The sequence below is a fragment of the Protopterus annectens genome, chromosome 4.part0, assembly GCF_019279795.1.
Source record: "Protopterus annectens isolate FY-2018-M chromosome 4.part0, PAN1.0, whole genome shotgun sequence".
NCBI classification, from domain to species: domain Eukaryota; kingdom Metazoa; phylum Chordata; order Ceratodontiformes; family Protopteridae; genus Protopterus; species Protopterus annectens.
Window position 1 is genome coordinate 784,656,107 of NC_056733.1, and position 27,332 is coordinate 784,683,438.

Genomic DNA, 27,332 nt, shown 5'->3' on the forward strand with positions numbered 1-27,332 from the left:
GCTCCACAGCAAGAGGTTCTCTTGTTCGATTCTTGGCTGGAGCACCTTCTGTGTGGAGTCTGCATGTCCTCCCCGTGGTCGAGTGGCGTTTGAAAGACATGTGTGAATGGGCGTGCCTTCGTTGAAGGTTGGGCGTCGTGCTGGCACCTCCGCACCGTAAAAATCTACTGCCAATCATTAGCGGACCAGAGTTCCGCTGTGGCGACCCCTAACCAGGAAAAGCCGAAAGAAGAACAACAACAACATTACAGGTACTAGGCATGATCTATAATGGTACAAGCTTATAATTAAAGGATACAGCTGCATTTTTCCTGTCTCCCACAGATGCAGCCAGTATCCTGTCACTGCCCTTTCAAACTGTATAGCACAATTCACGCTATGTATGACTCACTTTCTTTGTCCACTTAGGGTCCAACCTCAAGCTTATAAAGTTTGCTAGATTACTTCCAGTAAAATGCAAAACTTGGCAATTTCTCACCTTAAATCTCACTAAAGAATGTAAGCCTATGCAGAAGGCACTGTGCAAGTACTGTACACAAAAGCAAGTAAGGCTCTCTAGGTAGAGCCACAGGGATATAAAAGTTCTAATATCAAAAGGTGGCTTTAGTGTCTGGGAGGGGGTGAAGAGCAGTTCTTACTGCAGGAACCATCACCTGGAAGGAGAAAAGGTTCAGCGCTGCTCAAAAGCAGACAAATAAAGTAAAGCATGGTTGATTCTATTGTTGTATAACTGAAGGACAAAATTATGACTGGATACGGAAAAGATAAAATAATTTATGTATAAATAAAGGTAACAAGTTATGTCTCTAAGTGATGAGCAAATAAATGTACTTATGTTTAGTATCACAACAACTAGTTACAAGTGATCATGTGCATAAACAATAAACACACAGTAGTTAGAGACTGGACCATTTAACAACTATACATCTGTATAAATGATGGACAACTGTTTATGTTTCTGTAATTAATGGATAATTGGGTTAAGACAACAAGAAGGCTGACAATTTGGCTTGGTACAGGTGGTCTCACCCTGCAGACAATGAAAGGAAAAATACTATCAAACCATAGTATACAAATCACTGTGAAAAAGACTGACCGATTCACCCCAGAAGGAATTATTTGCCTGCTGTCGTAAGGTTCCTTTCAAGTCAAAGTTCTCTGGGTAATGGGTGGTCTCTGTTCGAGGATAGCTTACATACCCCTGGGTATACAGTCGTTCTGCTACTTGCATGGTATGCTGGGGGCCCATTCCTGCAGAAAACAGAAACAAAGGAAGAAAAACAGTTATCACATTAAGCTGGCAGAAGAAAAACTAAAGGTCACAGCTCTATGACACCTCGTTAATCAGCCCAGCTGCCAGGGAGAACACAGACATTAAAGAAGTCGGAAAGGATGTGGCCCTCCCCACAGATGCAAGCACAGGAATGTTTCTCATTAACTCTCAAAGTCTTCTGAAGGCCAGTGGACTACCAATGGGCAGGGCTAACAATATATCAAGGAACTGAGTTTCCAAATTCTGAGAGGTGTGCCTAATTAGTACCGATTTATGGGCATGTAATCAAAAACAGGAAATCAATCAAACTCCTGAAAACATACCCAGGAATAAAAAACACACACGTATAACTCAGGGGGTTTGAAAAGGTGAAACTAATAATTTTAACTACTAGGTAACCCACAGCTTCCAAAAATAAAGAGAATTAAAAACTTCATCGTGAATAAATGGGGATTAAGTCAGGTCAAATGTAAATGTCTGGGATTCAAATATATAACAGTTTATTCAATAATAAGGAAATATTTCCTCTTAAAGAGGACTTGCAGCAAACCAGAAAGTCATTTCTGGTGCTTCAGTTGGAAAGTATTCTGCAACAACATTACCAGGTGTTCCTGATTAACACTCCTGTTAAAACCACCATTAAGGACTATGTAGATCAGATGTACTGCTATATGCGATCACACATACACATAACACTATGCAAATGATATAATATCTGAGCAAAAATGTTGCTACAGCACACAATTTAAAATGTAACTGCAGTGGGTGTTAATTAGAACTTCTTGCAGAAAAGCTACAGAATAAGTAGGAGGAGGAGGAAAGGAACTAGAATTACAAAAAAAAACAAAAGCAAAAAAAAAACAGAACAGTGACTCTTACACTTAGAAGGTTTACTGCTGTTCTTTTACATATGCCCTGGAACAGAGAGGCGAAAGTTCTGAACAATCATTCTCCTCAATGACACTGCAATCCATGTTAACTTCAAAAAAGGCAAAAGCAATGTTGCTTACAGTAACACACACACATTTTATATATGTATATATATATATATATATATATATATATATATATATATATATATATATAAAGCCCAAAATCCTGAAAACTCAAAATCCTGAATCCACACAAGATACTGACTATACAGAACACAAACCAGATTACAATTCCACCAAATATCAGCAGGGGGACAAGCCCCCTGCACCCCCATGTGGGGGGCTGTGCCCCCTACAGCCCCTGATACTTAAATATATCAACTCCAAGATTGCACTTCACTACACTATGATATCATGAGTTATTTTGTAGTATAGCAAGTTAAAAGGGAATGTTACTAAGGTTACAATAGGCAGTCATGAACACGTGATGGTATGCTTGCCATTTTTTTCTGTGGAGTGCAATCTTGGAGTTCATATATTTAATTAGCGGGGGGGAGGGGGCAGCCCCCCCCCGCCCATACTTGGTGAAAAGTGCTATCCTTTGTCTTGTATGTGTTTCTCTGTGTCCTTGTACTGGAATATTGTCATTCTTTGTGTCCTGTATATTTTCAGTATTTTGTGATTCAGGATTTTGAGTTTTCAGTATTTTGGGTTCCGGATTGTGATATTTCAGGATTCTAAAGTGAAACTATATATATATATATATATATATATATATATATACACACACACACGTATATATATATATATATATATATATATATATATATATATATATATATATATATATATACACATATACATATATATGTATAAGCAAACATATAAAAATCAGAGACATGATCCAAGCCTGGAGAAGTAAATCAAAAGAAAAAATTGCCCACTTTATCTTCTATATTTTTCTAGCATTAGGCTTTTGGATAGAGGTGTCTATCTGGACTAACCTGGTGTTGTAGGAACTGTTTTGGGCCATTAGTGAAACTACAAACCATGCAGTAAGCAAATGGGAATGAAGATAAGGACCAGGCTTGCTGGAGGGATGCTTCATCGGGGATCTGAAGGTTCTGAGACAATGGTTTCTTCAGAAAATGAAGCCTAAGCAGGGGAAACAACATCTCTGAGACCAAAACACATCTAAGACGATCACTTTGGATTTGTTCTGTTTGGCTTTCTGAATGAATCTCAGAATAAGGAGAAAAAGGGAAAAGTGTAATGGAGTCCTGTGGCCACTTTTGGAAGACAGCATTCCTGGTATTCTCCCATAAAGTAGGGATGAAGGAAAAAAAGTTGCTCTAACTGATATTGGTTGGGGATACACATAGGTTCATAGGTTCATACTAGGCTATCTGCCCTAGGGCATTTATAAGCCTAGCCAGAGTGTGTTTGGCTTTCGCCACCATGCCTTTTTTTGAGGTTAGTATACTGTGCCTCTGTCTAACAGTGACACAGAAGTGATAGCCGGGGTAAACCTACGATCTCCCATCCACTCATCAAGATTCCTCTTGAAGAGAGTCAATGTGGGACTCTGCCTAACCTGGACTGGGATTTTATTCCAGAGTGAAGGGAGCCTCTGGGTTATGAATCTGTCCCTCCAGCATGTCCTATTTATTTCAGTGCTGAGGTTCAAGTCTCTGGAGCGCGTAGCTCGATGGGATTTGGATTTTCTGAGGTGCAGCATGTCCATTAATTCCGGGTTGGACATGGCTTTATACGTCAGGCACAGATCGCCTCTGAGCAGGCGGTATGCCACTGAGTAGAGCTGGAGTTTCTTTAACCGGGCAGCATATGGCATCTGTTTGAGCCCTTTGATCCTCTTGGTGAGGTACTTTTGGGGTCTTTCCAGTTGCTGCAGGTGTCTGGTAAGGTACATCCCAAAAGGGGCATTGTACTCAATTATGGGCCTGATGAGGGATGAGTAAAGAGGTATGATGACCTCCACTGATCTAGATGTGAATCCCTTCATGATTAGGTGGGCTATATAAAATGTTTTTCTAACCACTTTGGCCACGTGGTTGTCAAATGAGAGATTGCTATCAACTTGGGTCCCCAGGTTCCTAATGACTTCTTCTGTACTTAATGGATTACCACCTATGTGGTAATTTGTGGGCACTTTGTTTTTGCCAAAGGGGATGACTATACACTTTTTGGCGTTTAGCTTGAGGCCATGGCTCTGGCACCAGTTGTCTGTTTCTATGAGGCCCTTTTGGAGGATGCTTGTGTCGGCTGGAGAGTCGATTATGGCGCCCAGTTTGCAGTCATCTGCGAACTTGGTCAGCCACAGTCCTTCCGTGTTGGCCTGTACCGCCGAGAAATATATACCAAACAAGAGAGGTCCCAGGACTGAGCCTTGTGGGACGCCACTTGTAACTGGTTTGGAGTCTGACATGGCTCCAGCAATTCTAACCATGTGGGTTCCAGTTTGCAACCCATCTAGTGACATAGGGGTTTATATTTAAGCTGGTGAGCTTATCTATAATGCCCGAGTGGGGTATTGTATCGAAGGCTTTTGCGAGGTCCAGGTAGGCTGTGTGGACCACCTTCCCCTCGTCAATGGCCTTGGTGACTGTTTCAAAGAAATCGACCAGGTTTAAGAGGCAGGATCTGCCCTTAACAAAGCCAAACTGGGTAGGATCCAGTGTCTGTAGGTCCCCAATATCTTTATTTATGAGGTCCATGATGATCCTTTCCATAGCTTTGCAGACCAAGCTAGTCAGGCTTATGGGGCGATAGTTTCCAGGATCTGTTGAGGCACCACCTTTGTGGAGAGGGACCACTGTTGCTGTACGCCACTCTTTGGGTACATATCCTGTAGTAAGGCTAAGATTGAACAGTAGTTTTATGTTTGGGTTTAGCTCTTCTTGGAGTTCATGTAGGACGCAGCCCGGGACACCATCTGGTCCCATTGATGCTGTGTTTTTTTGCTTTGGAGAGGGCGGCTCTTACCTGAGCATCTGAGATGTCAGGTCGGCAGCACTCTGCTGGGATAGATATTTGCCCTTTTGGTGGGGAGAGGGGGAGAAGTTTGCACTGAACCTGTCAGCTAGGATGTTGGCAATGTCTGTGGGCTCGGTGTATTTCTTGTCATTTTGGACTAATTCTGAGCATATCTGGGAATTCCCACCCAGGTTCCTAACATAACTAAAGAAAGCCTTGTGATTATCCTTAGTGTCCTGTGCAATTTTTCTCTCAAAGCTGGCCTTAGACGATTTTATGAGTGTCCGTAGTTTTTTGCTAATACTGATCAGAGATGCCTTCCCTTTTTGGGATTTTGCTCTATCATGTAGTAGCTTCCTCCTTCTATTGTATAGTTTGTTTATGGCTGGGGTCCACCAGACAGGACGTCTGCCTTTGGAGGATTGGGTCTTGGTTTTATTTGGGATTGCATGATCCATGCATTCCTGAAGGTGTTCATAGAATGCGTTTATAAAGGATTCTGCGGTCTGGGCGTATTTTCCACAGGCCGGGGCTTTGAAGGATTTCGCCTCGGTTTTGAGGCGTGTGAAATTTGCTTTAGAGAAGTTTTTCACTGTGGTTTTCTGGGCAGGGGGTGGGGTCGGGATGTGAATATCCAGTGAGATTAGTTTATGGTCTGATCTTACCAGTGAGGGATACACTTCTGGTCTGGAGCATAGTGTCCCCATGTTGGTGATGATCAGGTCCAGTATGTTTTCCCCTCTTGTGGGAGTGGTAACAAGTTGTTCCATAGCATTTGAGTTTATAAATTCTAGGAACCTTTGGGCTAGGGTGTTGGAGCTAGAGTAATGCTCCCAGTCTATGTTTGGGTAGTTGAAGTCGCCCAATATAATGGTGTTTGGAGAGACCTTCATATTTTCCAGTATTCTCAGGAAGGCCAAGTGGGGTTCCTGTGTTTGGGAGGGTGGTCTGTAGCAGGCTATAAATTGGAAGGCAGTCTTACCCACAGTTAGTTGCACATGGATAGTCTCTGATGCTTCGTGTTGTGCCACCAACCTGGAGGTGTGGGTATCTTTGACGAATATTGATACTCCCCCTCCTTTTGTGGTTCGGTCCAAGTTTTGGGGCCGAAAAGCATGGTATGAGGTATAACCTGGTAGTGCTGGGGTGCTCTCGGGAGCCTTGAACCAGGTTTCTGTTACTGCACAGATATCGATGTTCTCCATGCTAAGGAGAGTTTCGAGTGCGTGCATCTTGAGGTTTAGACTTCTGGTGTTGAGTAGCATTACTCTTAGTTTCTTATCCCTTGTGATACCTATGGAGGTGGGTTTGTCTTTTGAGCCTTGCCTAAAAAAGGCACTATGGGGGTAGCAAGAGCCTTTGCCAATATCCGAAAGCCCAGGGGTGACAGGTGCAAGCCGTCCCTAGCGAAGCATCGTGGCTTGTCGAGCATGTCATCCCAGGCTGACAGGCATTGGATCATGCAGCAAGGCTTTCACCAAAGGCAAAATAACTTCTCCACTACTGAAAGGCTGGGGGACCACACATGAGGCATTATAAAGCAAAATCTAAGCCTGTCCACTCAAAAAACGGCTTCCCCAGTAATGTATCGGGAAATCAAAAAGTGGTTTCTTGACACAACCTATTCCCATTACCTTGTGACTTCTTGACAGAGGATAGGGGTCAATGTAGATGGCCAGAACACCAAGGAAGAGGAGCACTGAAATGGTCTGAGGTATGAAAAGGACTGCCTTCACCTCCAGAGAACTGCTGTGTAAACTGGCCTTTGACTGTTGTCATCCATCTTGAACAGTATGACACAGGCAATGCCCCCTTCAACAAGTGTGCAACAGCATTCTTTTTAACTGCTATATTTGGTATGGAACCTTGGAACAGACAGTCTGATATTAAGTGTGAAGCCACCACTGGAAATGTGATCTGTAAACACTGGAAGTCTTCATCTGTAGTGTCAAAGAGTCTGTTACCTGGGACCACTGAACGTTTAAGGTCCAAAGAAATACTCTTATGAACCACCTGTTGAAAGGAACAATATTGTAAAGTTTTCCCAATGTGTCCTGAATACACAAGCTCATTAAAAAATGCTTGTGTTAGAGGGAATCAAGTGCTTCCTCAAGACCGCCATGTACTTTTTTAACACCTTTATTAAATTATTTATTTTATTTTCTTATTTATTTAACATTTGTTTACCGTGAAAGTCCGACTTGGAACAAAGCCAATTTTCAGTGGAGGCCAGGGGAGAAACTCTCCAGACGAATGTCTGTAATGTGGGAGGAAACCAGAGCACCTAGAGGAAACCCACATGGACGCAGGGAGGACATGCAGTGTCCACACAGAAGGCACCCCATCCAAGAATCGAACCAGAAAACCTCTTGCTGTGAGGCGACAGTGCAACTGCTGCACCACTGTGCCATCCATTATCACTTAAGTCATAGGCAAACATACACTACTATAAAAGAAAACAAACCATAACAGTATGTTTCCAGTTACATATATTATACATCACATAATGTTCTTTTTTATAACTACCAGTAGTCAAACATAACATAAATTACTCAAGTTCCTGCCTTCCCTTAAACCCCAATCCTACTCCTCCAGAACATGATTGCGCATGTATTGTTTCCAAAATTTCCATTTACTTATATGTGAATTGTTCCTTTCTTTTTGCAAAGATCCTACTTTTAGTTCTTTTATCTCTGTTACAATATTCAACACTTCAAATACAGTTGGTTTAGACTATGAATTCCATTTTCTAGCAATTGCTTTTTTGGCAGCCACCAGAATTAAATTTACATTGTAAAACCTATATTTCTTAAAACTAAAAAGGGTACTTGCTTACTTTATTATCTTTATCACATACTACAATCATTGAAAAGAGTTACCTTCACCCCCACATTTAAAATAACTCTGACTACATACTACACAAAACTGAGTTACTATATAACATATCATGAAATGTTTTATACAAACACTATTAAGAACATTTATTTTAGTTACTTACTTCTCTCCCTTTTGATATCCTTCTAAACATTAATAACAAAGTAGGGTATATGCTTTACAGTCTACCCTCAAGTTTATTAAAGTCGGAAGTCCAATCTTTCAAGGCCATTTTCCTTGCAATTTTACAATTTCAAAATTCACAATTTTCTTGCAAAATCAAAAATGTGATTGACACTTTCAAATCTCATATTTATTCACTAATTGTAGTGTTGCTTTTCTTCTTCTTCTTCCTGTTCAGCTTCATCTCCCAAAACCAGACTCTGATTCTAGTCTAAGGTACTCTCAATTCTTCCAGTCAGCTACTGTGATTTTTTCTCTCTCTCTCAAGCATTTTCCTTTGGAGCACTGGAAAATGTTTCACTGGTAAAGTCTCAGATGGACTTTATAGACAAGAAGAATGAGAAGCAGAGCCCCCTTCCATTTGATGGCTCACTTTTTGTTGGATAAACATTTATACTTTCTTCTTAGCCGGTTCTGCAACAAAAATGTCTTTGATCCTCCAGGAGAAAATATTCTGAAGACAGCTAGTTACAGCAGCTTGAATTTCACACCCGCTTCTCGACATTCCCTGATTGCTAGGATAAATTTGCTTTTCTTCTGCCTGGTGTAAAGTGAATAATTGTTTTTCATAGTCTGCTAGCTCCGATTTTTAATACTCTTCCCTTCTGCCAAAGTTTTGTCTGGATCAATACTTTCTGCTGGTATGACTGCATCTTTACCTAAATAGTTCTTGACTGCTTTGCCATGGTCGATTTGGAGCATACATTTGATGTGCCCTTTCAATTAACAAATTCTGATGTGGAACACCGATCCAATTGCTTATTTGTGCTTTAATAAAATTAATACAATCTGTTCCCCTTTCAGTTTCTCTAATTTAGCAGAAAAATCTCATTTTTTTACGGCATGCTCTGTCTTCTAATGACCATTTTTTGAAACAGCTGTTCTTGAGAGGTCTCCTATTCAGCCAGCCTTTCCTTCAGTTCAACCTCTGATTTTTGCAGTTTTGTATGATCATCTGAACAGTTGCTAAGGCTTCTTCTATTTTTTTCCAGCCTTTTGTTATTTGAGTTGATTTACTCCTTCATTTATTTTGATCAGCTTTTAGTGCATCTGTTTTATTTTTTTCCTCTAAATTACTGGAAGCCATCTCTTATGCACAAACTGGAACTTGGACTGCTTTTGCTGAACAGCTGCAAGATTCTTTCCAGTCATTGTTTTCTTTTCACCAATTCCAGTTGATTTTCTTTCAGGTTTTCTAATTTTCTTCCTTACTGGCATCCAGGCAGTGCAGTTACTAGGCAGTAACTGAATTATATTCAAGCTGGAAGAATTACTAGCTCTTATTTCTCAGTTTCTTTTTCACACTGGGAGAGTTGAAAGTAAGTTGTTGATCAGTGTGCAGCCATCTTGGAAGTCCTATCATGTGCTGTTTTGAGAAGTTTCTCATGTTTCCAGACTTGTATAAAAGTTGGGGTGGGGGTGGGGGTTGCTATGCAGAAAAAAAAATAAAAAAAATCAAGCTGCTCTGTGACATTACATGTACTATGCAACTTAAGGTATTGTGGACAGGGATTATTATGCAAGGGATTAGGTTATTTATCTTTTGCTGACTGGGCTAGTAGCCTCTTTTCATGGAAGACCCAAGGTGTTAATTATACTACTAGCAGAAAACTGGCCAGGGCAGTGGGTAACTTTCCTTACTCTTTTTGACAGGTACTGTGGGATCATTTAAATCCACCAAGCTACTACCAACTCAAGCAAACGAAACCTCAGTTTAACATCTCAAATAAAAGACAATACCTCAGAAGTGCAGTAACCCTGTTATGCTGCACTGCAGTGTCAGCAATCCATATTTCTGGTGTGAGAATAGAAAACACACCCTTTCTGTACCAAAGGTGAGTAAGCTACCTTGTTGAACCACTGCCACTGGTTAGGACCTTTCATATTAGAAGACCATATAGATATATATATATATATATATATATATATATATATATATATATATATATACACTAGGTCCAACACTACCTGCACCTCCACCCTAACACACCCAAACCCCCCAAAACCCCCCAAACCCCACACCCTACCACTCACTACCTACCCTAACTCCCTAACACACCCACTTACCCCCCTAACCCCAAAGCTCCGACACTACACACACTACCTACCTGCACCTAACCCTAACTCACTTACACACCCCAAACCCCAAATATATACATATATACATAGAGGCTGCCAAAAACACCAATGTGTTTTAGATGCAAGAATACTATCACGGACTAAGACTGAACAATTTCTGATATGAAATTTTGTAAGGAAATTTTCCTCTCCATGGGAAGATGAACCATGCAGGATACAACTACAAAAGTCATCATCTGTCAAGGCTTGAATTGGGACTTTGCAGTGCTCACTGTACCCACCTTGAACTTGCAAGAAATCATGTGAAAATGAACCTGTTCCACAATGGAGTCACTGCAATAGCGGACATAAATTTGATTAACCCCATAGGGGATAAGGTGAGACCAAATAACAGAGTCCTGAACTGGTAATGACTGTCTCCTGCTCACAGGGGTAAAAATCTCCTGAACTCCTTCACAAGTTGATGTACAGAAAGGAGTCTTGAAGATTCAAAGACCACATTCATCCTTCTTGTGAGACACAAGGAAAAATGGACTGCAATGTGACCATTCAAAAGAGGATAAATTAATTTAGGTCACTCAAGTCTATTATGCGCCCGAGGTTCTTTGTCCTTTGTGCAGTAAAAGGAATCTGAAGTAGTTACCTAACCCGAGATCTCTTTCATTTCTATGCTCTTTTGATGGGATGGGATGTCTAAGAAAGAAAGAAAGGGAGAGAACTGGGCTGGTATGTGGAAGAAACATACAATCCCTGGATGTTAGTTTCCTTATCCACATTTCCTATGATGGCTAGCCACACCAGAAAATGGAGGAATAGACTGCTTCTGAGTACCTCCAGTGTGGGACAGTCTGGCTACCTTTCAGAGACTCTGGTGCTGTACCCGAAAGAGAGGATCATGGTACTCCTGATTTTTTTTTCCAGTTATTCCTGCCTCTGAGCAGTTCACCATTCCGAAAGATACCACATGGTTGCAGCTGTTACTTCCAGATCTCTGGTAATTTTCTTGCTCTTGGCCATGCCTAAACAAGAGTATGCATGGGATTTGTTGCAACCTAGAAAAGGTGCATTGCAAAATCTAAAATTTAATACCAATAGCAAAATGGGTTTTTCTTCTACATTCCATATTTTCAGGTGTGCTTTAATACATCGGCTGAAAAGAGTGGACTCATGAAGGGAAGCATTATAAAGGTTGCCATGGTGTCCTTGATGAAATCTGTCAAGCACAGACAGATGCAAGGGCACAGTGAAATGTCAATGGTTACTGCCTGAGCTGCACCCTCAATTGAGTTGCAGGCACCTCTCCCAGTGAAGGATGACTACATTTTTATGTTTAACCAGTACTTCATTTGCTAACTCTTCTAATGTATCTCATCTCATCATTACAGGAATATGACATTATGAGAAAGGCAGTTTACTCCACAAAGAAAAAAAAGAAGTTATGTACTCACCATAACGTTCCATGTTTGTTGTCCATCTCGCTGTTCATTCTTACAATGAATGGATTCAGAGCTGATCCTCGGCACCGACTTGGCCAAATACCTAGCAGAAAATCTCAAACCTGGCTCATGGCAAGAAGCTATCCCACAATGCAGTGGTGTAATTCCCCAGATCTTGTTTTCTGCTAATACTGAACAATATGAACACTATATACATATCTACAAACATATACATAAAAACATATATCCAAGTCCATACTATATTTACTGGAAGGAGAAACAAGCTGAGACAAAGAACTTCTAACAGTAGTAAAAAATCTACCAGGTCCACAAGGAGTCTTTGGCAGGGGGAAGGAGGGAGGGTTCATAAGAATGAATGGCAAGATGAACAACAAACATGGAACGGTACGGTAACAACATAACTTCTTTATGTTATGTTGTCCTATCTCGCCTTCATTCTTACAATGATGGGACAGCATCCCTAGCACCTTTTCCCTGGGTGGCTCATGGAAGTACATCTTTAAGCACCGTGGAACCAAAGGATGCCCTGTTCCTGGAGGCCAAATCCACTTTGTAATGAGTGATAAAAGTATGTGGAGTACACCAAATAGCTGCTGCACAAATATTACCTATGGAAATTCTGGCTTGAAAGGCAGATGACGTAGCCATTGCTCTAGTGGAATCAGCCTTCACTTTGAAAGGTAAATCTTTGTGATTTGAGTTACAGATGAATGTAATACAATTTGAAAGCCAATGGGAAAGAGTAGTTTTTGAGACTGAGGATCCTTTTTTTGCATCAGAGAAAGCTACAAATAATTGGTCAGATTTTCTGAAGTCTTTGGTTCTATGCAAATAGAATCTGAGTTGTCTATGCATGTCCAGTTGATGTAATTTGTACTCTGCCTTGTTGTTATGATTGGAAAGAACACTGGAAGTTCTATGGATTGGTTTATGTTTGGAGAAGAGACTTCAGGTAGAAAGGATGGGTTTTGTACATAAGGATACCCTATCTTTATGAAAAATCAAATATGGTGGTTTAATACCTTAAAAAGGGCACAGTATACTCAAATCAAGGGGTGGCGTAAGCCATACAGAATCGGGCTAGGCTTATAATTGCCCCAGGGCAGATAGCCTAGTATGAACCTATGAACCTAATAGAAAGAGCTTGCAATTCTGACATCCTTCTAGCAGAAGTTATAGCCACTAGAAACAAGGTCTTCCAGGAAAGGAACTTGAGGTCTGAAGATGAAGAGGGCTCGAAGGGAGGTAATGTGAGATGAGACAAAACAAAATTTAGATCCCAAGGAGAAAGGGGTTTCTTAAAGGGAGGTCTTAATAAGGAAGCACCTTTTAAGAAGGCTCTACACAACCTATGTGACATTAAGTTGGAAGTAGAATCACCAATATGAAAATTTGAAATTGCAGCAAGTTGAACCTTGATGGTTGCTGCAGCTGAGCCTTCTTGAAACAGTTCCGCCAAAAATTCCAAAATACAATGAATAGGTGCTGAGAAAGGATCAATGTTCCCATCTTGAGCCCAAAGGGAAAGCCTCTTCCATTTACTAGAATACAGCTTTCTAGTGGAAGCTTTGTGCGAGGACATTAAGATACGTCTAACCATAGGAGTGAAATTGTGAAGCCTGACTAAACTGGGAAGTGGAGCAGCCAAGCTGTCAGGTTTAGGGTGTGGAGAGAAGGGTGAAGCTCCCCTGACATATGAGTCAGCAGATCTGGCACTGGGTCCAGAATCCAAGGCTTCTGCTGAAGATGAAGCCAAAGGAAGGGGAACCAAACTTGGCGAGGCCAGTAAGGAGCAATGAGAATTATCCTACTTCCCGAGCATTGTGCTTTCTGAATTATTCTGGATATGAGAGGAAAAGGACAGATGTGTACCTACCATAAATGTAGATGTTCGAGTGTATTCATTGTTGCAGTCATTACACTTGGGTTATCCTGCTGGCAGGCTACCTGCAGTCAGCCAGAGTTCCAAAGTCTAGGTCTGGCGTCAGTTCCTGTCGCCTCTTCCCTGACGTCAGTGCGCCAGGGGTATAAAAGATGCAACCGACGCCTTTTTCTTCAGTTTTTCTTGCCCCAGATGTCAGGTGCCCCCAGATAGGAAGGCTGGAAAAAATTATGCCAAAAAGCATGCATGTACTAAAATAAACATTTCCTTCATCTACAAGCAAATACACCACATAGGTTGTAGAGAGTTGAGAAGTACAGAAAAGTCCCAGCAATGAAGAGGGGGATGGTGGGTGAGTAACCTGGACTGCAACAGTGAATACACTCGAACATCTACATTTATGGTAGGTACACAACTGTACTATGTTCATCGTGTTTCACTGTTGCAGTCATTATACTTGGGTTGAATCCCAAAGCTGAGGTTGGGTGGCTGGGCCTAAATAGGATTAGGAGAGGCTACCAGGCCCTGCAGAACTGCAGTGGCAAAGCCTGCTCTGGATTTAGAGTAGAGAGGTAAGTGGTAGTGCTTGGTGAAAGTGTGCACTGAACTCCAGGTTGCAGCTTCTAAAATGTCTTTGGTTGGTACTCCTCTGAGAAAGGCTGCTGAAGTGGCTGCTACTCTGGTAGAAAGTGGCCTAATGCCCTTAGGCACTGATTTGCCATGTTGTGCATAACAGAAGCGAATGCCGTGTCCTATCCATTTTGAAATTGTCTGCTTTCAGATAGGCTTTCCTTGTGATCCTGCAGCATAAGCTACAAACAGTTGCTCAGTTTTTCTGAAAGCTTTTGTTTTGTCCAAGTAGAATCGTAGCTGTCTGTGTGTATGTCCAAAGCGTGCAGAAGTCTCTCCCCATTATTCTGGGGATTTGGATAGAAAGTTGGCAAATTAATGGTTTGGTTAAGAGCCACACTGGAAACCACCTTTGGCATAAATGTTGGGTTTGCCCTTAGAGAGACCCTGTCCTGGTGAACAATTATGAAATGTTCCACTGCCATTAATGCCTGTAACTCTGAGACTCTTCTTGCTGAAGTTATTGCTAGGAGCAGAGCAGTTTTCCATGAAAGGAATTTTATATCAGCTGTGTTGGCTGGCTCAAAAGGAGGCAGTGTGAGCTTTTCTAAAACAAAATTGAGGCCCCAAGTAGGTATTGGTGCTCTCCTTGGGGGTCTTATGTTTTTTGCCCCTCTGAGGTACTGTCTTAGTAGTGGATGTGAAAAAATAGGAGGTTCTGTATTGTAATAAGTGGAAATGGCAGATGCATGGATCTTAATAGATGAGAAGGATAGGCCTTTGTCCAGCATCTCAGTTAGGTATTGTAAAATCTGAGGTATATTTGGAACATGTGGTTCGAGCCCTTGTGCCTGGTTCCAAGCACAGAATCTCTTCCATTTTTCTGCATAAGATTTCCTAGTGCTGGGCCTCCTGGCTTCTAAAATGACATCCATAACAACTTTAGAGAGAGGTGTGGTCTGAGTGGCTATATTATCTGCCATGCAGCCAGGTTTAAGGTTCTGAGTTGACTGTGCAGAATCTGATTGTTTTGTTGAGTCAGAAGATGAGGAATTTGAGGTAAAGGCCAGGCTGGGCCTTGAGTCAAGCTCTTCAGGACTGGGTACCAGTGCTGGCGTGGCCAGTCTGGGGCAATCAGGATCATTTTTGGCTTCTCTTGTCTGACTTTTAGGAGTACCTTGGGAAGAAGAGGCAGTGGAGGGAAGGCATAAACTGTCAGGGTTTTCCAGCTGAATGATAGAGCATCCACTTTCCATGCTTGTGAGTGATAAGTTCTTGTGCAGAATTTCTGTACTTGGCAGTTGTGAGGGGAGGCAAAAAGATCTATGCCTGGGAGTCCCCATTTCCTTGTTATCATGCTGAAGACCTGTGGATTTAGTTTCCATTTGTGAGGATCCATGAGATTTCTGCTTAGTTCGTCTGCCAGTGTATTTTTCGTTCCTGGCAGGAAATGTGCCTGCAGATGTACTTGATAGGTCAGTGCTGTGTTCCACAAAGTCATGGCTTGCCTGCACAGGGGGTAGGAATGTATGCCCCCTTGCTTGTTTATGTACCACATAACTGTGGTATTGTCCGTCTTTAGTAATAGTTTTGTCCTGGATGTAGTAGGTCCTTGAAAGCTGTCAGGACATTCTGTACAGCTAGCATCTCTTTTTGATTGATGTGAAGATGCATTTGTTCCTTGGGCCATGTGCCCTGAATACATTTTCCTGCCATGCGTGCCCCCCAGGCATAATCCAATGCATCCGTTGTTATTGTCTGCCTGGCTGAGGGTAAGGTGAAAGGCTGTCCCCTGTTGTGGTGACAGGCCCGGGACCACCATCGAAACTCCTGTTGTAGGCAGGGAATTAAAGTTATTATTGTTTCCAGGCTGTGGCAATGTTGAGTCCAAACACTTTTTAGATACCATTGTAGTTTCCTCCTATGCAGTCTTGCATATGGAATTAGTAGAATGCAGGATGCCATGAAACCCAGGGCCTGCAGAATTTTTCTTGCAGGGAGCTGGGTCTTTGCTGCCATCATTTGAAAGTAATGAGTCAGTTGCCTTTGCTTGTCTGGCGTGAGATAAGCCATCTGGGCAGTTGCATTTAAGCTTGCACCCAGGAATATTATCTCTTGAGAGGGCACTAGTTCTGATTTCTTTTCGTTTACTGTACCCTAGGCAAATTAGTGATCTTTTTACAAACGCCAGATGTTTTAGAAGAATGTCCTTGCTCTCTGCTTGAATAAGGCAGTCGTCCAAGTAGGGATATATTTGAATTCCTCTTTGTCTGCAAAATGCAATTACTGGTGCCAGGCATTTTGTGAAGACCCTGGGCGCAGTAAATAAGCCAAAGGGCAGTGCAGAGAATTGGTAATGCAATGAGCCAGCTATGAATCTGAGGTATCTTCTGCAAGATTGTCTGATTGGGACATGCAGGTATGCCTCCTTGAGGTCCAAAGTAACTAACCAAGCCTTCTTGCCCAGCATGGGTAGAAGTTGCTGCAGTGTTAACATTTTGAATCTTGGAACATTCAGGAAAGTATTTAGGATTGACAAGTCCAGTATAGGTCTCCAGGCTTTGTCCTTTCTGGGTACTAGGAAAAGTCTTGAGTAAAATCCTTGTCCCTGTTCTTGCTGTGGTACTCTTTGAATAGCTCCCATGTCCATGAGAGCAGTATTTTGCTGTTGTGCCTCTGCCCATTGGTTTTGTGGCAGGTCCGGCATACCTTTTGATTTTGGAAGGGTGTGAAAGTGGAACCTGTAACCCTGAGAAACAATATTCAGTACCCATTTGTCCTGGGTGATTATGTGCCAATTTTGTGAGAAAAGTGCTAGCTTTCCCCCTAGGGGTGCTGCCAAAAGGTAAGTGCTTGGCATTTGTAGAGGGAAGTCATTGGGACTGTTTCCTATAATGTTGTGATTTGTCTTCTCCTTTGGGGGCTGAAGCACCCCATTGTTTAGGTCTGTAGGAGCCTTGGGGCTGAGATCTGCCTCTTGGGCGTCTGTATCTGCCTCTTTGTGGTCTTTCTGACAGTGGAAAGGACCAATTTTTTGAAGGCCAGTTTCTGCTAAACCTAGGTGGTTGAACCTGTAAGAAATCCTTTACTTTCTGCATTGATTTTGCTTTATCCTCCATTTTCTTTAACACCTCTTCTGCCTTAACACCAAACAAAGTATCATGCTGTAGTGGAGCATCCAATAATTTTACTTTAACATGTTCAGGTAAACTTTGTTCTTTCAACCAAGCATGCCTTCGAATGACAGAGCCTGTAACTGCGGCTCTACAAGAAGCCTCTAATGAATCAAAACCACATTGCAGAGTATGCTTTCCCACTTGTTCAGCTGCATGCAATACATTCTGCATTTCCTTACTGTCAGAACTTTCTGAGTTTGTAAGCATTTTCTGTTTTAACAAAGACATGAGGTACTTTTGATATTTAAGCATGTGAAATTGGCAGTTTAAAGCCCTTACAGCTAAAGTAGCAGAAGTGTAAACTTTTCCCCCCATCTATCCAGAGCTCTATAATCTAGAATCAGAGGGGACAGAGTTTTTAGCAGTGGAAGCCTTAACCCCTTTGGGACCCTGAGAAATTGTTTCTGGGTCAGCAGCAGGGATTTTATAAAGAAACTTATGAGAGTCAGGGACCCTGTAGTACCTGTCTGGCTTGACTGGTGCAGGGGGTAAAGAATCAGGAGACAGACTGGATTCAGAGAAATCATCATCAACAATATCAAGCACAGGGGGGATAGCCAGGGGCCTGTGCTGAGGCAATAAAAGAAAGTCTCTGAGCGTTTTCTTGGATTCTGAGTAATCCTGGCTCCCCCAATGGAAATGCTCCCTCATGGTGTTCAGGGTTTCCCCAAAAGAATAATCCTCAGGTGGAGAGGCTGAAGGTATAGATTCTTCTGCATCAGAGTCCTCATAGGGATGGGTAGAATATTCCTGATCTGAAGAGGAATCAGAGGAAATAGAAACCTGGTCAGAGGAATCATAGTCAGTGACTTGCCTAGGCCTTTTATCTGGAGGGGGATGGGAACCCCTGATCAGAGTAATTAAGTCTTCGGCCATTTTAAGCATTTGTTTCTTTGGCATGGATGACTGTCCAGGAGAATGCTGTACTTGTTTCCTTGTCTTTAATGGTGTTTTTGACTTTGTCTTGGCTGCTGCAGTGGACTTAATAGTAAGCTGTGAAGGTCTGAAAACACCCTCAGAAGCCGATGCCTGCTCAGCGGCTCCGGACCTATCTGAGGGAATTGTTTCCGCAGGCCCAATACCTTGAGTTTCCAGAGGCCTAGGTGTCTCCACATGGGAGTCGGATATGGCCTGTGGCTCTGAAGTCGCGGGTGTCAGGGGCTGCGAAAGCGCCTCACTGAGAACTGGCGAACTGGCGACTGGCCTAGAAGAGGCTTCGTCGTTGGTTTTGGACCTCAGATGCCTGTCCTTTTCCTTGTCTTTGCGTTTTTTATGAACTCCGGTCGTCGGTTGTTCCGACGGCATTATGCAGTTAAACCTTCGGCCAAAGTAATGTAAAGCAAAATCAAACTGACGTTTAATAGTGCGTTTGTTGAATCTAGCACAAAACCGAAAACTAGTAACGTCGTGGTCAGGGCCTAGGCAAGGAATACAGTAAGAGTGAAAGTCCTTATGAGGTATTTGCTTCCCACAAGAAATACAATTGTTAACTTTTACTGACATCGGTCTGGAGCAAGAAAAAGTTTCTAGCTTTATTGAAGACTTCGGTTCTGAAACTCGATTTTGAAAATCTCAGGGGTCGGCCGACCGGCACTTGCGAACTGCTTTTGCTTCGGGCACCGCTTAGCAAGAAAGACTGAAGAAAATGGCATCTGTTGCATCTTTTATACCACTGGCGCACTGACGTCAGGGGAGAGGTGACAGCAGCCGACGCTGGACCTAGACTTTGGAACTCTGGCCGACTGCGGGTAGCCTGCCAGCAGGATAACCCAAGTGTAATGACTGCAACAGTGAAACACGATGAACATCAGTGGAAAGGCATATAGAAGTAGCGAGGGCCAATCGTGGGCAAGAGCATCTTTCGTTGTCTCCCCCGAGAGGGGGGATTAGGGTAAAGTAGTTGCTGCACTTGGCATTCATGAGAGTAGCAAAGAGATCGCAGCAAGGCTGTCCCCATGTTTGGAAAATCATTTCCACTACATTGTGATTGAGAGACTACTCATGAGGCATTAGAATTGCTCTGTTCAGCTTGTCCACTAACATGCTGGACTTCCCCAGAATGTGCGTTGCTGGGAAGAAATTGCCCATTGCCATACTCTTAGGTCTTTTTGACAAAGGGGGTAAGATCTGGTTCCCCGCTGCTTGTTTATGTACCAAACCACAGGCATACTGTCTGACTGAATCACAATAGTTCCTAGAGGGAGAGAGTCTTGAAGTGCTTGCAACGCAAGAAGCACTGCTCTCATCTCTAGAACATTTATATGCAAGTGAGCTTCATGTTCTTGCCATGTACCTTGGACTGTTCTTCCCAGATAATGCCCCCCCCCACACTATCTGGGAAGCGTCCGTGGTCATTGTAGCTATTGGCTGAATGGAACAAAGGGTCTGCCCATTGTCACGTGAGTGGAGTATATTCACCATCTTAAGTCGTTCTTGCAAGATTCTGTTATTCTTATCAGATGAGACATTGGAAGCTCTTGAAGTGACCATTGGGAGAATAATGGCCACTGAAGGATCCTCGTGCATTCTGGCAAGAGGGACCAGTGTAATCATGGAGGCCATTGTTCCTAATAATCATAGAATTATCTTTGCTTTCACTTTGTTCTTGGGAAGAAGGTGAAGCATCTGCTGTCTGAGTGCTATAGCATTTTCTGTTGGAAGATGTGCTACCAAAGATGAAGTATCTAGATCTGAGCCTATGAATGTAGTATGTTGACAAGGCAACAAGGCAGATTTTTGAAAATTGACTGTAGTGCCCAGGTGATTGCATATGTCCAAAGGTAGGTCCCTGGCTTGTAGAAGTAGATGCTTGGTGGTGGCAGATAGGTGCCAGTCGTCTAGATAGGGAAACACATGGAATCCTAAACGTCTCAAGTGAGCCGTGACTACTGACATACATTTGGTGAACACTCTGGGGGCTGTAGTGAGACCAAAGGGCAGAGCTCTGAACTGGTAAGCGTAAGTACCTTCTTGATGTCCTGTCCATCTTTATGTGGTAGTAAGCATCTTGAAGGTCTATCGAGCACATCCAATTGTCTTCCCCTAAAAAAGGGAAGTATAGACTGCAGTGTCACCATTCGGAACTTTGACTTCTTGACAGATTCATTTAATTTGCTTAGGTCTAATATGGGCCTCCAGTCCCCTGTTCTTTTTGGCACCAAAAAGAATCTTGAGTAAGTTCCGAATCCTATTTGGTCTGCGGGGACTTCTTTGATGACTCTTTTGTGGAGCAATTTTTGATTCTCTATAGTTGCTTGTTCCCTTAGATTGGGTGGAACAGCTGGGATTGTTTTGGTCTGTGGAACAGGTTTGGAAAAAAGGATGGAGTATCCTCTGGATATTATATTTAGTACCCATTTGTCATTTGTGATATTTTGCCAGGCTTCTGGGTACACTGATAAACATCTGCCAACTGCCTCCAGAGTAGAGCAGTCGGGCCTCCTTTCAACAGCGCTGATAAGGGCGTCCACGAAAGGAATCGCGGTCACCATGGTTTTGCGGGCTCCCTCTGCCTCTGGGGTGGTGTCTACTGTTATTACCTCCCCCTCTGCCCCTGGGGAAGGTATCACCCCATGCGTCTTGGAAAAATCTCTGGGATCTTTTGAACCACATCTTTCCGCTCTTCTGACCTTTAGGATAAGGTCTTGAAGGTACAGAAAAACGTACTCCAATGGCAGAGAGAGAGTTTTCACTTCCTGCTCGCACCGGGTTAGAGAGTCTTTTACTTTGGGTCCAAAGAGTGAGGAACCATCAAAAGGGACATTAGTAAAGGTAGACTTAAAGGGCTCTGAAAAATTGCACAAGCGCATCCAGGAGTGCCTCCTAAGGGCAACTCCAGATCCCGCTGCCCTGCTCGCTCCTTCTGCTGTGTATATCAGCCTCATTGAGGACAATGGAATTTAAGGTGGACAGCTGGGACGAGACCTTCTTATTCACCCCCGCAGCTAATGAACCTTGTAGAGTATCTCCTAGCTCTTTCAGGAGATCTCTCTACAGCCTCGTAAAATGGGATAAGTAATTCAGTGATCTCAATGAGAAAGTCGCTAAGAAAAGATATGCTTCCCGTATCTGTCCATCGTTCGACAGTCTTTATTCGGAGGATGAACAGATGAGGAAGTCTCTGCAAGTTCCTTCTTGGTGGCTGCTGCCACCACCATAGCATCTATGGGTAATCCCTTTGTTAGAAATTCCTTGCCCGTAGGAGCTGACAAAAAATTGTTTGGCCTCCGAGGGACCGGTTCCGTAGTGTCGGGTGACTCCAACGCTTTTCAACTAACCAGGTCCATTAGTTCATCGAAAGGCGGAGACACCCAGGAGGCTGAAGGTTGAGACCCAAAAGCCTTCAGGTACACTGACTCCTCATCAGAAGAGGTGGTGGTCTGCCAGCCGCCTCTTTGCTTGAGGATCTCTAGAATATCTGCAAATGAGATATCATCAGAGGACGACCGTGGGGACCCTTCAGACTCATCAAGGTCAGTGTCTGAAGTGATGGACTCATTTGGGGAGTCAACATGCTTCCTCTTGCAGGTTCTCTTCTGAGGTGGCTCCTCAGTAGGATATTCTGGGGAGGCCTCAGATAAGAAGGGTTCGCCCAATGGGGGATCCTGAGGCTCTGGGTCTCTGCTGTTAAGGATCACTGCAGTGGCTCTGCTGGACAGATGCACAGTGAACTAATGACTCTGCTGGACCGAGGCACAGGGAACTAATCTAAGGGGGTGGCGAAAGCCAACACATTTTGGCTAGGCTTATAGATGCCCTTGGGCAGATAGCCTAGTATTTACTTACCTATGAATGGGTGGTGCTGAGACAGTAGCCGGTGCCTTGGGGGGACAAGTACTGGTATCCTTCTGTGGTGCTGAATGGGTAGACACCATGCTCCGCATCAGCTCAAAGGTGGACCCCGCCAGTTCTGAAGACTCCTTCGGCTCTAAGGAGACAGAGGAAGGCAACAGAACCAATGAGATCAGACCTGAGGCTGATGTGGGAGCTGAGCTGACGCTCCAAGGGGTAGGCTCAGCACTGAAGACTGAGGCCGAGAATCCCCCCCCCCCCCAGGGCCGACCAGGGAACCTCGGCTTCCAGACTCACCAGACGGCACAGAGAGAGTCGGAGCAGTTGTTGGCTCCGTGGACACCGAAGGAGGTCCCAGAACGGACGGGTCCACAGTAAGTGGTACCAAGTACTCCGGCTCTGAAGGACCAGCTTGGCTTGGAGGAGGAACAACAGTGGACACAGTAGGCTCAGAGACCAAATAGGTGGGAGCCGAGAATAATTAAGTCAGCGCCGGCGACTTGAGGAGTCTACACACCACCCATTCCATGTCATAATCTGATAAGCTCCTTGTAGACCTGGAAGTTAAGGAAGGAGATCGAGACCTATGGAGGATTGGCGATCTCAAAGTCGGAGAAACCGGCAAAATCTCAATGGACCAGCTCCGAGTGGAGGTATCATGTGGCTCTGAAGGCTTTGGAGCTGAAGTACCAGGCCTATCAATAAAAAGGACTTCCGACGGCTCCAAGAACTGTGGAGCCAAGGAAGTAGTGGCCTTTGAAAATTTTGGAAGCTTGACTGGCGGCTCCGACTGAGCCAATGTAGCGGGAGATTGTCTTTTATGAGATTTATCCTTTTTTGAGGAAGGAGACGAAGAAGAGGAGGAAGAGGTATGAATGGCTTCCTCAAAAGACGGCTTTAAGAGCCCTTTTAGAATCAACTTGTTTCTCCTTTCCTGAAGAACTCTAGCACTAAATGAATGACAGAAGGTGCAGTGTTCTTGGAGATGAATGGCACCAAGGCAATAAACACAAACCACATGTCCATCTGTGATGGACATTTTTTGCGAGCACTTTTGACATTTCTTAAAGCCCGAAGGCTTATGTTCTCTCTCCTTTTGGTCTTTATACATTTTCAAGTTAAGACCCTAAAGGCGATATCAAAACAACAACAAAGTTTTATTAGCTAAGACTAATATACTAAAGCTAAACCAAAGGTTACTACAGGAGAACACAAGGAGCGACAACTAGGGGAAGAAAAAATAGAACCTCTAACTAAAACGGTACCATTTTCCAGACAAAACAATAAAACAGTACAAGCCCTCTAACTTAAACGGGAGTATAGCTCTCTAACTTAAACGAGCTATAAAGACACTAACAAACGAATAACAACCACTACACGGGATATCAAAGGGGCGTAGAAAGTGACAGCAAAAGCCATGCTGAAGGGAAAAAACTATCTAACAAAGAGCAGCAAAGAGACACAACGAGTTAAACCTAATATAACCAAAGGTAGATATATGCAAAAATAGCAATTTTTGACAAAGGTAATAGAAAAAAAATATATATCACAACATAGCCACGGCCACGATGAGCACATCCAACCTCGTAAACCGGCAAACGAGATCTGGGAAATTGCACCACTGCATTGTGGGATACCTTCTTGCCACGAGTCAGGTTTGGGATTTTCAGCTAAGTATTTGGCCGAGTCAGAGCAGAGGATCATCCCTGAACCCATCACTGTAAGAATCAATGCGAGACAGGACAACATAACATCTGAGGACATACATACATGCATCTTGAATCTGTCTATGGCTCTTAATTCCTTAACTAGTGGATGGTCATCAAGATTTTGCAGAAAAGGAGCCTTTTCAAGGCAGCCACAATGGAATCAGTTTGAGAACTCTCAGTCCAATGCAGTTTCAGTCTCTGGGAGGTGGGAGGATCTCATCTCAGAATAGGTGGTACAACATCAGGGCTTTCTCATGCACCTCTTATTTCAAAATATATAACCTTGTCTCTAGGATGGATTACACAGGAAGAAGGCTGGAGGGTTCAGTAAGCTTGCAGAATACTCTTTGGAGTGGTCATGGAGTCTGTGGCCAACTTCCCGCTGTCTTACTATCTCAGCACCCTCTCCATATGTGGAATTGCCAAAAGATGATTACCTTTTGAACTGCCCCCTCCTGTTTCATCATTATCATCTTTTCCACTTTGATTTATAACCTTCTGCGTGAGTTATGTATATAAGGCTTAACCGTGTAGCTCTGATGTATCCATTCAAATCGATGAACCCTAAACCACCTTGTACTATGGGAATAATTGGCTTATCCTCCTTAATTCTTGCCCTCTTCTCCTGCCAAATAAATTCTTTTCACTTGTTATTGTTATCCAAAACTGTCCTCTGATTGATAAAAATGTATCTGAAATGTACATACAATAAAGGGACTAAAAACATTATAGCCATAATCAAAAAATTAAGTTTCTCAGTTTTTATTTTATTTTTTTGTTTAATCTCTTCCCACATATCCGTAGCTGTCATAACAGAAGACTAAATACTTCGTTTTGTCATGTTCCTAAAATATGAGTACTGCATGCTTGGGCCCAAAGTTTACCGCTGTTGCCTTTGTTTTATCTTCATTTATTTTATCTCCACAAAAGATCTGAAACTGTCTTAAAATGCTTCACAGCACCAAAACACCATTCTCCAGATAAAAATAATATCATCTGCAAATAAAGCTAACTTCTGTGACTTTCATACCAGTTTTAAGCTTGAATTTGTGAATCCAGTATTTTCTTTGCTAAGCAAATAAAAGAGGAAAGAAAACATTCCTGTCTGAATACTTATTTTCAAACACAACTTGTCTTGGTGGTTGTCACATTGTATGAGACTCCCCAGGTTATCAGTGACTGTCCTAAAAACCTGAGGGTTCAAGTCTACACTCCTTGCCAAGGATACAGGAGAAAGTCTGTCCATCTGTCTGTCTGTCAGAATATTCTGGCTTGATGGGATGTAAGGGACTTGAATATACAATGCAAGCCTAGACATGTAGCAGTTTGCCACAGTAACATGGATAGCATGCCCGGTTAGTAGGAATGTATTTTCCTTTGTCTGCTGACATGCCATATCATTGTAGTGGTGTCTATGACCAGCTGCAGAATGCAGAGATTAAAATCACTCTGGAAGGTCGCTAAAGTGATGAGGGACATCATTTATTATACAATTATATGTTTTTTGCCAAACTTTGTGGCACAGGGGGACACAGCCTTTACTGCAACCCCGGTGACAAGGTTCAACTACTGGCCCCGGCACTAAAGGAGCCAGGGAGGGAGGCAGAGGAATTGGCAGAGCATGGGGAAAGTAATGGGCATCCAGGAAGCACATAGGAAAGTGTGATTTCTCTTCTGGAGACTGGGAAAACTACTTCTTGTGCTTGATGGAAGGGGAAGGGGCAGGGGCTGCCTGCTGCCAAAATCCATTGCTGAAGTGAGGATGACCAGTGGAGGGGATGTAGTTAGTGCTTAAGCAGAAAACTCCAGAATCACCCCAATGGCTGTCTAAATGAAGGCCCCTCCTGGATGATGCTTGCTTCGGTGACAGATAATGAATGGGCCAAACTAGCTAGGAGAGGACTGATGACAACAAGGGCAAAGAGAGGTCCTGTTACAGAATTCATTGATTCTGAGGTGCCCTAGATAGGCTCCCCTAGCTAATTTTGATTCAGCTGTAGTGTGTGTGCTTGCCTTGGTGGGAGGAATCATGATGCAACCTGGGTTGTTTTCTACCTGACTTGCTTACCATATCAGTTCTTTCCTCAAGGAAGGAAATAAAATTAATCTGTTGAGAAACTGGACGCTGATGATGAAGCCAAATGCTCTTTGTGTATCACTGGATCGTTCGCATGTGCAACTGGCCCAATGGTATCATTAAGACAAATGATCACATGTAGCCCAGTGTTTCCAGCCCCAAACAGAGATCAACTCAAGGCATGTCTGAGTGCAGGACCATCCTCCCACTGCTAGTGCCTCATACACCTGAGCTGCTAATTGAACCCTGGACACATGAGATGTAGTCAAGGCTTTATTCCTGCATAACTCGGTGTTGGCTTGATAAAAAACATTTTTAACTGCTTGCATCTTATTGTCCAAATCCACACACCTAGTTTTCCATTCAGTAAATTTTTAACTTTCTTCTGTTGAGTTTTCTCCTAACTGTGTTTAGCTGCCAATGTTGTTGCATTTGTTGTTTAAATATAATAAAGAAAGTATTGTTGTGTAATTTCTTACCATAACTTTAGATGTCCTTCTCTTCTATATACTGATGTATATATAACACAAAGGAATTCGCCTCTGGTGACTCTCGTACATCTGGCCATTTTACAAAACATAGATGCTACCACTAGGGTGCATGTGAAGTCCCGCATCTCTCTTTGTGGACGCCGGCCATAAACAGACGTTGGGTACAAAATGGAGGTCCTCAGAACTTAATGGCGCCAGAATCACCATATAAAAAAGAATGACATCTAAAGTTATGGCTAGAATTTACACAACAATTATATGTCATTCTATTCTTATGCTGCTGCATTCATAACACAAGGGAGAGTGGTTGTAAGTTGTGTTTTTGTCACCAGGCAGAAAATCTCTTCCACTCTGAAAGGTATGATTTTCTGGTACTTGGTTTTCTGGCCTCCTGCAAAACCTTAAGCACGTCCTCTGCGTAAAGGTGTCTGGAGGGAATCAATGCCCTATCACCCACAGTGTAAGGCTCAGTGGATAGCTGTGGGTATATGAGTGTTCCCTTCTCCTGTGTGAGCAGGTCCATCTGTTTGGGTAACTTGTGGTGATTGCCCTTGGCTAGATGGAGCAGGAGGGGGAACCAATGCCTCCTTGGTCAATAGGGAGTCACCAACAAGATTTGAGATTGTTCTTTCTGAAGTTTAAGCAGAACGTTTTTGTATGAGAGGGAAGGGGGGGTTATGCATAAGCGTACATCCCCTTCCAAGGGAATGAGAGAGCAGTCACCCTCCATGCTTTAGGGTGTGGTACCCTGGAGCAGATGGTTGGCAGCTGTCTATTCATGAGAGATGCAAACAGACCCACACCTGAAATACTCCATCGATGGACCAGGTCCAGTAACACATCTTTGTTTAGCATCCATTCGTGAGACAGAGTCATGGTCCTGCTTAGACTGTCTGCCATCACA

General features: G+C 43.1%; 1 protein-coding gene across 4 annotated transcripts in view; it reads right to left on the minus strand.

The window, feature by feature from the left end:
• Positions 1 to 27,332, minus strand: part of TOP3B (DNA topoisomerase III beta) — a 1,356,925-nt gene that overhangs the window by 719,211 nt on the left and 610,382 nt on the right. For all 4 annotated transcript variants that reach the window (XM_044068737.1, XM_044068738.1, XM_044068739.1 and 1 more), the window contains one exon: positions 1,097 to 1,251. In XM_044068737.1, the coding sequence (XP_043924672.1) occupies positions 1,097 to 1,251 (155 nt within the window). The remainder of the gene's footprint in view (positions 1 to 1,096; positions 1,252 to 27,332) is intronic.